This window comes from Cariama cristata, unplaced genomic scaffold (assembly GCF_000690535.1).
Source record: "Cariama cristata isolate BGI_N322 unplaced genomic scaffold, ASM69053v1 scaffold9511, whole genome shotgun sequence".
NCBI classification, from domain to species: domain Eukaryota; kingdom Metazoa; phylum Chordata; class Aves; order Cariamiformes; family Cariamidae; genus Cariama; species Cariama cristata.
The window spans coordinates 5,500-17,864 of NW_009598689.1; the positions used below are offsets into that span (position 1 = coordinate 5,500).

The 12,365-nt window shown below is 36.0% G+C and overlaps 1 protein-coding gene across 1 annotated transcript in view; it reads right to left on the reverse strand.

Annotated features, from left to right (window-relative positions):
- USP34 (ubiquitin specific peptidase 34) overlaps positions 1-12,365 on the reverse strand; it is a gene marked incomplete at both ends in the record, with an annotated part of 76,143 nt that overhangs the window by 4,375 nt on the left and 59,403 nt on the right. The window contains 7 exons of the mRNA XM_009709393.1: positions 9-65; positions 154-300; positions 1,745-1,810; positions 2,868-3,031; positions 8,023-8,206; positions 10,915-11,035; positions 11,136-11,191. Of these exons, the coding sequence (XP_009707695.1) occupies positions 9-65; positions 154-300; positions 1,745-1,810; positions 2,868-3,031; positions 8,023-8,206; positions 10,915-11,035; positions 11,136-11,191 (795 nt within the window). The remainder of the gene's footprint in view (positions 1-8; positions 66-153; positions 301-1,744; positions 1,811-2,867; positions 3,032-8,022; positions 8,207-10,914; positions 11,036-11,135; positions 11,192-12,365) is intronic.

Consider the following 12,365-nt stretch of genomic DNA (forward strand, 5'->3'; position numbering starts at 1 on the left):
ATACTTACCAAAGAAACAACATTATTTGTGATAACACCTCCAAACAAACTTTTCACGGTATTTTTCTGTGAATGAATTAATAAATTCTGTCAAGGAAATTTGAGTAAATCCGTAAGTTTTCAAGCTCCCTCTTGCTCCCTCTTAATAACTCACCAGTTCTGGAGACATTTCTTCTATTTTTGTTATTAGGTCAGTGAAGAATTCAGTCATATCTTTCTGCTCTCCAGTGTTCAGTGGCTGCTTATCCATGGTATAGGTTTTACAGAAAGGTCTTGGATTGTATGCCTTACATTCACTTTCCTTTAGGTAAAAAATAAGCAAAACCAATCAACATAAATCCTTGTATTTTGAAGTTACACAGATATACACTGAATATATATATATATGAATGTCTGCTTAAAAAAGGACATACTTTTACATACAGTACCTCCATATGCGCATCAGGCAACACAGTTTTTTAAGTGCTTAAATGCTTCTGATGAAACATAAAGCAGTTTTTAACTAACAGATTATCATTATTATGACATTCATTATTAAAATATCATTAGTAAAATATCATTAAATAATGCTTAATAAAATTATTCATTAAAATAAAAGAACTTGGCTGAAGATGTGACACATCCAGTTTCTGCAAAATAAACTATGAGGAAAATCAGCCTGTATTTATGTATTTCTGGACATTACTGACATAAACCTTGATAGGTGCTTAATTCTCATTCAGACTTCTCTATGGTATAAAACTGTATCATCTAGTTCTCAACTGCATGTATTTAGCCAGAGAAAAGAATTTGCAGTATAAAGCAATTCTTTAGAAAACATCCCCCATTCCACTGCCTCGAACACTGGGAATGCAGAACTCATTTACAGCTGAAGGAACTTTGTTCTTGTAAACAAAGATATACATACAGTTGTCTTTTAAGGATGTGTGGCAAGACAGTGCTTCCTGTAAATATTACCTTTTTTGGAATAAAGTCCTTCTTCAAGATTTTAGTAATGGTAAATCTTCATATGTTTTTATGTTTCTGTATTATTTATGCCTATGTAAATACCTAGATTTATTTTTTCCTATGAGTCATGGCAGGCACTACATGCTGAAATTCCTTTCCTCTACTCTGTTACTGCATTCAAGGAGATGCCTGGCCAGGGAGCTCCTGACCGCTCAAGAGATTTAGCAATGTAAGCTCACAGGGTGTCCATACAAGGGACAGCCCTGATATCCAGCTACACCATGACTGTAACTAAAAAGCAGACTCGATTTTCATACTCGTAACTCACTTGTAATGAAGTCCCATAGCTATGGTAAGCACCCCGTGATCACCTGAGCATTAACGTGCTGGGGGTAAAGGTTTAAATAAACGAAAGACGCTCAGACTGTGGCACCTGAGCCTGATGTTCCCACGTATTCACTTTACAAACATTTTTTTAAGAACACAGTAGCAATCACTAACGTTTGAGAGCTGGTGCTTGCTCATTATAGTTGGTACCCAATATTAAACCCTATCTTAGATTAGGATTTACACTGCCTCTTCATGAAAACTATTAGGCCAATGTTTGCTTAACTGATTTGCTAAATAACAGCTTTAAAGTGGGTAAAAACTATTTCAGTTAACACGCTCATTTACAAAACTTAAGCACAATGGACTTAACCTGCCAAGAATTTACATATAGAATGGTAACTACATTTTTCTTGCCTTTTTTTTCTGAAAATATGATACTATTATAAAATATCCTCTGTCGCACCTACCATTAAGTATGTAAACATCTTCTGGAGTTCTAGTAGAGTGGTCTTGTGTTTCATATCTTCTGAATACTAAAAAAAATTCATAAAAGAAGACTTTATCTTTTTGCTTATTATTTTCAAAAACCAGTCCTGAAAATCATGAAAAAAAGAGAATCTTTTAAAATAAAAAACCCAAACAACTTTAATAGGGACAATTAAGAAAAATTATTGTGTACAAGAACACACAATACACTATTTTACACTTAAATATAAAGCACTACCTATTCATTTTTTGGCATGTCAACATTAAACCCAAGTCAAAAAAATAACTCTATTTTCTAAAAATTTACTGCAGCTACCAGTTTTGGGGAAGGTATTAATTACAAGACTGTAGTAATTTTGGAATAATTTTTTTTCAATTCATAGATGTTGTGGGAGTTCCGATCAACCCTCTATGTAATACATTTCACCTGCAGACCAGCAGCTTCCCTCTTATTTTATTTTTATTTATAAATGGTTAATACTGGATGAAGTTAAGTGACAACTACCAATAACTCAATGGTAACAAAAAGTGACCAGCTCACTGCCAGTTAGGGTGTTTCACATATCATATATGCCCTGTTGATGTCAGAGACCAAAATGAAGCTTTCTCTTTTACAATAAATGGCTAGAAGTAATAATAGTATATTTCTGGAAGTTAACCAATGTGTAATAATTTACAGGACTTGTTGTACTTCCAGTAGCATGACATAAGTGCTCTGGGACTTTATAAATGTTCAAGACGAATGACATTTATTCTAACAAAATGACAAATTAGCAGTTAAGAATCGACAGACAATTCACATAAAACCAAACTGAATAAATCTAGTCGATAGCAACAAATACGAGTTGGAGAACATGTTTTATTACAATGCCATCTTAAGAACCTACTGCATAACAAACATATTTTTTAAAAAAAAAAATCTCTTTGCTTTCGACATCAGGAAAAGAATCCAACTGAACAAAAACCAAACTAAAACCTGAAGAAATATTAAGACTTATTTCTTGATAAAGAAAAGTAAGTCTATACTTTATCAGCATTTGCACTGATTCTAAATTTAAACTTCTATCAACATCCACACAAGGAACACAAGAGCCCAAAGCATACCTTTGCAGTAAAGATTGCTTGTCTGGCCTCCGGTATCATGTACAGTTGCTGAATAGTGGATGCTAAGTAACATGTTGCTCCAAGATTAGTTAGACCCACAAATCTGCATTCAGCACGCACATCATCATGTGGCCAATAATCCCACTTGTAAGGTGCATGGGAAGCTGTAAAAAATATGAATCACACATGCAGAAAAAAAAAAATCAAAGTACAACGTACAAAAACATAAATGCAGTTAAAAGCTTTATGCTTACATTAATAAAATGCATCCTGTTTATGCAGTCTACATTTATAGACATGAGCCACACTGTACCTGCTTTTTAAGAAAATGCACTATAGGTACATCAGGGAAAATCACTTGATACGGCAGCAAGCCTTTCTAGATGCCACACTACTTTGGGCTGCAAGGGATTTGCTGTGCTCTCCAAAACATTACTCATGGCAAGTATCATCTCTTATGCTTGTTCTAGTGGTAGTATTACACATAGTAACGGTCTACCAGCCTGTATCTTCAAACTAAAGTTTGGTAAAACCGCATCATGTTTTCATCATCAAGAGCATCCATAAATTCTAGACATTGGTTGCCATGCATTTTTTATAAAGGTTTTTTTAATAATACAAGCCAATCATAGCTCTCAACACTTGCACTGCCTAAACCACTGAGAGCATACTTTTAACTGGTAACATACAACACTCACAAGCTCCCAAATGTACACCAGTCATTCCCCCAGCACAAAAATTACTCAGAATTTCTACTACCCATTCCCATGCACCCTTATGTTACACTGAAAGAAAGCAGAGTCTCTGCACCCGGAGACTCAAGTTAGGGAGCCTTCCCTTCACACAACAAACCACAGATTTGGTATCAGAGATAACACACACACGAAGTGAGACCTTTCTTTTCAGAAGAGAAGCTGGTTTCAGACTGACATCTACTACAAAGGATGCCAGGCTAGCAAAAGAACTTTCTGAGCAGTACAAAGCATGGATAGATGCTTATCAGAGATAAGACACAAAAGTGCAGTGAAATGAAGTGGATGGCTATACACAAGCTTGAATAAACTTGGGAACAGTTTTTATAGGAAGAGAAGAAATGGTTTTTACTGCACTTCAAAGCCATATGTACCAAAGAAACCTGCAATCTACAAGAAAAATAGGAGTCAGCAAGAAGCAAACTGCCTAGAGAATCAGATTGAAAAGACATTTTCTTTTCCTGCAAGTTTTTTGTTCCTCTATATTTCATACCTGATGCACTACTTACGCAGCATGGCCCTAGACAAGGTAGGCAAGCCTGACAGACTCTTAATAAGCCTTATTCTGATATGGCTGCCAAGAACTCAGAAGAATAGGAAAGTTCTCCTCATCTGCCAGTCAAGAAGATGGTAACCAGACTAGATAAACCATTTGTAAGTGATTAGTACTGCTTCTACACACCGACAGGCTGCTGCTTCTAGCATCCCACGCAGGAGAATGGAACAGGGAATTAATCATTTGAGCTGCAGAGGCAACTAGATGACACACGCACTAAATTATGGAGGAACTAATCCAGTGTCCAAAGAAATTCACTGCAGCCTATCTTCCTTGGTATGCAAGAAGTTTGACACAGAAACTTGCGATGCATCTAGCTTCGCTATTCATCCCCAAGGATATCACTCTCCAAAAAGGTAGAGTGTCCTACAAATAATTCAGCACCTCCATTGAAGTATATGTTCAGATATAGAGAAAAAAAGTGAAAAAATAGTCTGGATTTATTTTATAATCCACAAAAGCTATGTGGGTTCAAGATTTAAATTTTAAAACCTTAATTATTTTGTCAAAAGATTAAAGGCTCATTAACAATTCTTCTTAATTCATACTACCAGCTATAAATCAGGAAACTATTTGGCATCCTCTGAACAGATCCTCACATCTTCAGAGACCAGACCCACAAGATGTTCTGTTGCACAAGTAATTGTTGTAATCTTCATTTTGGCATCGGCATCAAAACAACTATTAGCCCTGCAGCTTCAAGTAGGGAAGGAAAGACTTTTAATTCTCCTGTTTCAACAAATCTCAGTAGCGTGACCTCATGTTACCTCGTTACATTGGGCGGATCAGCCAGTTGAAACAAAGCTCTCCTCTACCTTTAACCTCCTAAAGAAAGCAATTAGCATGGCAGAAGAGCACAAAATTCCCTCCCTTAACTGAAATCCTTACATTGCAACATCTTAATTCACTGCTCCTGATGTAAGGATTCAGCATCTATCACTCTGCTTATAGCTCATCAAGTTGTAATTACAAAGAAATCAGATGACTTCTTTATACTTCATGAGAGCTGTTGGGAATATCTTCCTCCTACCTCAATCTGACAAAGAGCTTTCAGAAATTTGACAAGGAATTTCTCAGGAAGATCTTTTCCCCACCGTGGGATTTGGAAGCAACTGTCTTCATTTTCATAATAAGAGCTCTCCTTCCATATGGATCTTAACTAGAAAGCTCAATTTGAGCCTCATTTGTTTATCTTCTTTATTTCTCACTGTCAATACAGAAATCAGCCTTTTCTCAGGAAGAGACAGGGAAACTGTAACCAAACTTGCAATATTCACATTCTGTTTTAAGCAAAATAAAACTTAATTTCTCCCTCTTCAAATGACCGTGCATTATTTCTCTATATTCCACCTTCTGATCATGCTTCAGACACTATCTTGAACTTGCCAGAAAGCAAAGCAGCTGGTCTTGTTTCCCTCCTTTGAACTGAATGTTTTTATTAGTCTTGGTCTTTAAAGAAAGCAAAGCTCCAAAACACTGCAAGAAATCTGATGAACAACAGAGGGTATCTAAAGCCCCTCTTTAGTAAGATCAGAATCTGCATTGTTAGTCCTCCCTGTTGAGAAAAGCAAGGAGAAAAGTCAGCTGACATCAGCTACTTAGCAGTTCATCTCCTATGGTTAGCACTTGCTGAAAATGCATGAAGGCATCCCTATGTCTTCAGTGAAAAACACTCTATCTGTGAAGTAGGAAAAAAGCACACAAGTCCGTTCCCTTCTTCCATCCATCAATGAAGGGAGCTGTTAGTGGAAACTTTAGAGAAAAATGCTGCTGCAGTTAAAACTTTACTACGACTAGTTTACATTATTCATACTAGCACAAGTCTGCAGAACAGTATACAGTTGTACATTTTAATATGACTGCTAGAACAGAGTCTTGGTAATATCATTTTTAACTAGAACCCTAATTTTTTTTTGTCCCAAAGAAAATGTACTAGAAACCCTTAACAAGGTGTTTTCTTTTTTAAAATCTTCCTTTATTTTCCTGTATTAAATTAACATCATCTCTTAAGAACATTCTGCCTTCAATCAGTTAGGAGTGCAAGAAAAAATGGTGGAATAGCAGAGACAGCAATTGGTGAGACTAGAGGACAACAACTGTACAAGTGGCAGGATCAAAAATTTCTCCAATGAACAGCAAAACTAGAATATTAGAAACAAAGACAGGATGGAAATTGATAATATTTTCCTTACTGTTTCTCCTAAGAAGAACAGGAGAGACAGGCTGAAGATTTTTAAAGACTAGTAAGATTATAGAGATAAGCAAACTGGAAAAATCCAGTTTTAAGAATCTTTGGATCATATTAATGGAGTAACAAGACTTTAAACAAATGAGGTATCATAAATCCTGTGTCAGCTGCACATCACAAAGAGAGAATGGCACTCTGCCAGCTATAATAAAATTAACTTTCATGAAACTGAGACAAAAGGAATATGGAGCAGGAGCACAGATCAGATGGCTTTGGAGAACTCAGGAAGGAACAACCTAGAGAAGAGTATTTGAAAGAAAGTAACAACTGTGGTAAATGTTATGGAAAACTTCAGCACCTAGGAATTACTGCGATTTGGAGTGAGAAAAATACTGTAAAAAATTAAAGATTGCACCTGGAAAGATACAGACCACCTCAGCAGGAGAAGATATACTCACAGCTAACAGAAATATCCAATATTTTTGTAAAACACATTCTTCATATTATTTTCCCTGAACATGGGAGACTTTGGAGGCTTTTTCGAAGGCCTCAGGCATGTGAGTACGGAACACAAAACATTATTACGATTGGATTTCTCTTCTGATTCCTGAATTGTAAGGCACTAAATCAATTCCATAGATTAGAATAAGTTACAGATACTCAGGTTACAGGAATTTAAACTGGATATGTGAAAGGAAATCTATCAAGCTAAAAATGCATAATGAGAATTTTCAAATCACAGAGAAAATACTAACTAACTTCAAATTTTGGTAATTTACATATTATACATAGGAATCGAGTTCCCAAAACACAGGAAACATGAAAGCTAAGAGGCATAACAAAATTGTATTAGCACTGTAGACATCTGGGTACAGACTGGAAGTCAACTACAAAAACATTAGAGACTCTGAAAACATGACAGTGCTGTCAACAGCCAATATATCTACATTACCTCAGAGTGGTTTATATACTTTGGGTTATGCATAAACATACCATGTTTCTTTAGGTTAGAAAGGGAAAACAGAAATTAAAATACAGGACAAGCCAACGAAACATGTAAAATCCACTCTAACAATGTTATCTATGTGTCAGTGTCATTTAACAGGACCACATATTTTAAGTAATCTGTATTTACGAACAGATGACCTGAAAATTATACAAGGGATTAAATCCACTTATTTGCTAGGTGAGCAAAAGATGCCTAGATCTGCTCTGTGACACTACTGTAAGTGATGCTGGACAAGCAGTAGAGCTACAAAGTGGAATTTTAAGAGCAGCGTTAGTGGCAACAACTTTTGGAAACTGGGACTATTCAGTTTAAGTAAAAATATTCTGTGTCAACTTTGCACTTCCCTGTTTCTACCTATGCATTCTTAATAGATCATTATTTTTAGAAAACCATTAAATGCAGACCCTTCTGATGTATTTCAGGAGGAAACAGAAACACGACGATTGCAGTACTGTTCACAGTGGTAGCTAGCCATCCCCCTCATAAACACAGTCTTCAAAATGGGAGTCCATGTTACTAGTACACTCCTATTTTCTTTACTGAACTTTATAAATCCGAAAATTCAAACCAAAACTAAAATGAACAGAAAATGCAAATGGACTAGTTGTCCACAAAATACTCCGAAACTATATATGAATAAAGGTTCTTACACTGCATATGTTGTGCCATAACCCAGTTGTGGAGCAGCCTGTAGTTTTCCACGGACCCCTTTACCATTTCTACCAACAAGTCATAAGCAGCAGCCCTTGAAGAATGTGACTTGCATTTTGGCTGTTGTCTATCTTTCAAACTTGGCAGCAAGAACAGAAGATTGAAGATATCTCTCAGAAACTCCTGTAAAACAGTTCAATCAGTACATTTAGCAGTTTGAACATATTCTTAAAAGACAATAGTCACGTGTTAACAATCTTCTAGAAACTTTCTATAAGCTTTCTAGACCTCTTATTTACAGAACTTTCTGACTTGTATACAAGTTACGAATTACAAATTTCAACCACTTACTTTATACTACATAAAGTGCACTGTAACCATATTATAGCCTAAAAGAAACATGTCCACTGGAAAAGAATGAGAAATTAAGCTCGATTCATGACTGATCATTTAATTTGACAAACCACACACACATATTTTTAGTAACTTTAAAACTAGTTTCTCCTAGTGAAAGACAGCACATAACCTTAATCACTCTACTTGTTTGAGTTTTATGAAATACTAATCAATCTTAAAACACACACTAAATTATGTACCATGTATACTCCAAGTGTGTTTTGGTATTGTTTCACGTTTGGAATATTAACTGAACTATAAAAGGCACAAAGCATAGCTGTACCAAGTCAGGATGTCTTTGGATGATAAATACATATTATACACTGTTATTTATCTTTACTGGTCTTCTCCTGGCCAATATAGTTAAACAAAGTTCTTCCAGATTCCTCCACACTTTGGAGAAAGAAAATGCATAAAACTAAAAATAAATACATACCTGGTTTTTTGGTAGTTAGGCTGTATCAGGAGTGCTTGTGAAGCAGCAGTCCCATTCCTTTTCAATCCTAACCATACTTACCAGGTGTAGATGGTTACACCTCATCAGCAGACCAGCTGCATCTACTAAGTGGAGTTTTAGGCTGTGCTGCAGCCTTTTTCAAACAGGTGTTTTAACACACCAGCCACCTTAAGGTGTCCCAGACTAGAAAAGCAGTAACTTCAGAGATCTGCATCTATCTTTTTCTGTTTAACATTCTCAATCTTGTATTTGTGCTGATTGAATTCTGACATGTTGGAGCAGGGAAGACAAAGAACACCATAGATGATTTTGTTCAGAGGCTAAATGCAAACCCCTAATCTTGTTAAAAATACGTCTTTACCATCAAAGTGGCCTTAAGTTATACCTTCCTAGTGCAGATGTGTTAGCCAGTATTATGTTAGAAATGTATTTTTGCCAACTTAGTGTAGAATAAGGTAGGTAGTGATTATCTACAAAAGACATCAAAGAAGGCAGATTGAGTATCCATTACTGTCACAAAATGTGACCTTTAAAGTTTGACAATATTTGCCAAACAATAAGTTTGTTTACTTAGTAAGAGAAGGAATCTGTAGGGAAGAAAAGGCACAGCCGAGCATCAGAATCCTCTGGGCAAGTCTAAACTATTTTCAGTATTTGCCAGTGTATTTTGCTGGATATTTTTTCACCAGCATTTGCTGAGAGAGAAGCATGCGGTTTTACAATCCTGTTCTATTACTTGGAACACAACACAAAACTCTTCACTAATGCACTTTGTAATGTGCAGTTAATAAGTGTTCTTAACAGTACACAGAGTTAAAAAAAATTAATACTACATCATGACTTAGTCTCTGAAAAGGTACTAAGTGCGTGTCTTTCAGCAGAGCTAATTTCTTTTTGAGGAGTTTGTTGTGGATATTGCTCCATTCACATTCATCCTTTCTTCAAATCAAATTTCTGTCCTCCCTGTGATATACTACATACATCCAACATACTTTAAGATCCTGTATAGTATCACTCCTCTCTACTTAAGCTTCCACTTCCTTTTCTTCTTATACTTTTCATGTATCCAAGCTACATAAATCTGATCTTTGCACACCTCTTCTGTTTTAATTTTTACATCATCCTCCACACTGCACTCTGTGAATTGAATTCCTGCTCTAATTTAATCTGCAAGTTCTCCATACTTAAAATACACTTATTCCAGGAGAATTACATAGTAGTAGCCTTTTAAAATGCTGTCAGCAATGTACCTTTATGTTAGGTAGGCACAATGTGGACACTATTAAAACTGTTGGACAGTAAAATTACCTTCAGGGCCATTTTATGATAACAGAGTAACAGACAGGATATATCCAACATAATTGGATACAGGGGACCATTTTCCTGGTGAAACCTCACTGAAGGTCCAATCATAAGCTCAGTACAATCTATAGAAAAAAATCCATCAGTTTAAGTCAGCTTTTACACCAGGCGAAAACGTCCGTTTACGTCAGTTTTTACACCACGAATTTTCATTTTCTTTTAGACAATGAGGCCCCAAAACACAAAGTAGGAATTTTTTTAGCAGCTTCCCCTGCCTCGCCACTCTCCTATGGTACAAGCACAGGTGGAATGTAATATTCTTCTAACAGGTTGTCTGCCACTGTGCAGATGTAGAGCTTAAAAGCTACTTTTAGATCACAATTGTCCCAAGATATGGTCAAAAAGCAGCTGTTTTCAATGATTTTTAAACCAGTTAATGCTGATCAATACTAAAAACATTTAAAGATAATAAATGAAAATAAATAAAATTTCTAGGGTGTAAGAACTCTATCCTGAAATTAAATACGGCTAGATAAGGAAAGGACTGCACGTGCTACTTAATAAAGGAAAGAGATGTCTGTTTTTATCCATCATCCTAAGGCTAGAACTATGACATACTCTCATATATCGAGCCCTGCAATCAAAATAGTGGAAAAAAGGTGAAACACAGAAAGTACAGTAACAAGAGATGACACTATTTTGATTTCTTTGCAGTTTTTCATTGCCTTTTTCTTACCTGGCCTTCGCGAGAAAATTTAAAGGGTGGTTTGTGCTTAATAACACTTGTTGCAAGACGAAGCAGTCCTGTAAGTCCATCGTCTTCTATATTACCATCTTGATGGTCAAGGATTTCTCTGCTATAAGTACACATACATACAGAAGAAATGTTAAAACTCTGTTCCACTAACAATAAATATAATGCAACTTGCAAGTGAAATTACTGTTGGCAAACCTTACCTCCGAATGCAGTCAGCAAGATGTCTTGCTAGTGCATCTAAATCAAGCAGCGTGGTCTGATTAAAAACAAAGAAAATGGAATATAAATGGAAAATAATTATGCACTTCATGATCTACAACTTATAAGCCTAGTCTGAAACTATGGTTATGCTTTTGCATGAAATTTTGTTATTACACATAGAAAAACAGGGATGATTAAAACTCATCTTTCAAACATGCTTGCAACAGTATTTTAATACATTTTTATAAACGCAATAAAACTGTTTTTAAAAATCAATGCTGTACAGCTCAAATGAAGTAACATTTATTCTTTCAATTCCAGATCCCACAAATATACTATATCTACCATAGTGGAAAAAAATGGAATAGTACTATTTTAAAGAGAAGTGTTTAGCTGTTATTTCTCACAGGAGCACAGGTTGTGGTCAGAAGGTTGAAAACTCCAATTAGCATTTCTCGCTTGAGTAGCATGCAGAAGTAGCAGGCACAACTGTAGCCTAGCTAAGAGATTCAATGAACAAAACAGACATGGAAGGAAACCGAGCAGAGGAATCATGGTGGCGTGTGGGGGGAAATGTTTGCCTCTACTAGGAACATCCAGAGTTAGGAGAGGACAAGACTTTTCCATTCTGGCGAAACCAGGATTAAGGCTTTATCTTCCTTCCCTTCCCACACTCCTGCCACAACAATGAGAATGAATTAGAGAGATCTATGTAGGGCCACCAGCCATAAGCAGTTGCAGAGTCTGCCCAAAAGGTAACTTTAACCCTTTAGAGAAGTTTCAAAAGCTCTAAGTTTTCTAACCTGTGCTACAGGTTCTAACAGCTGACCTAACAGCAAAGTGGCTGTTAACTGAAATTTTTTCCTCTTTCAGCTTTAGTCAAATATTTGATTAGCTCCTCCTTAGACAGCATTGAAATTATCAACAGTGAATCTCATAGATAATTGCAGTATTCTCAATGTCTGTCACCTTCACCTAAGCTCACTCTCCTTGTGTATTATACCCATTTCCCCCTTTGACTCTACAGGTTCAGTATCTGAAGCTTCCTTTGACCAAGAGCTACTAAATACACATCAGAGAGTAAGGAAAGGTGGGAAATGGGAAAGGTCCAAGAGCTGTTCACAGCAGTTCACCATATCTTAAGTAAAAATGTCTCACACTGATGTAAAAGTGGTTTGAATACCCAAATTTAAAAAAGCAAACATTCATACGAACGCAAAGCAAAACCT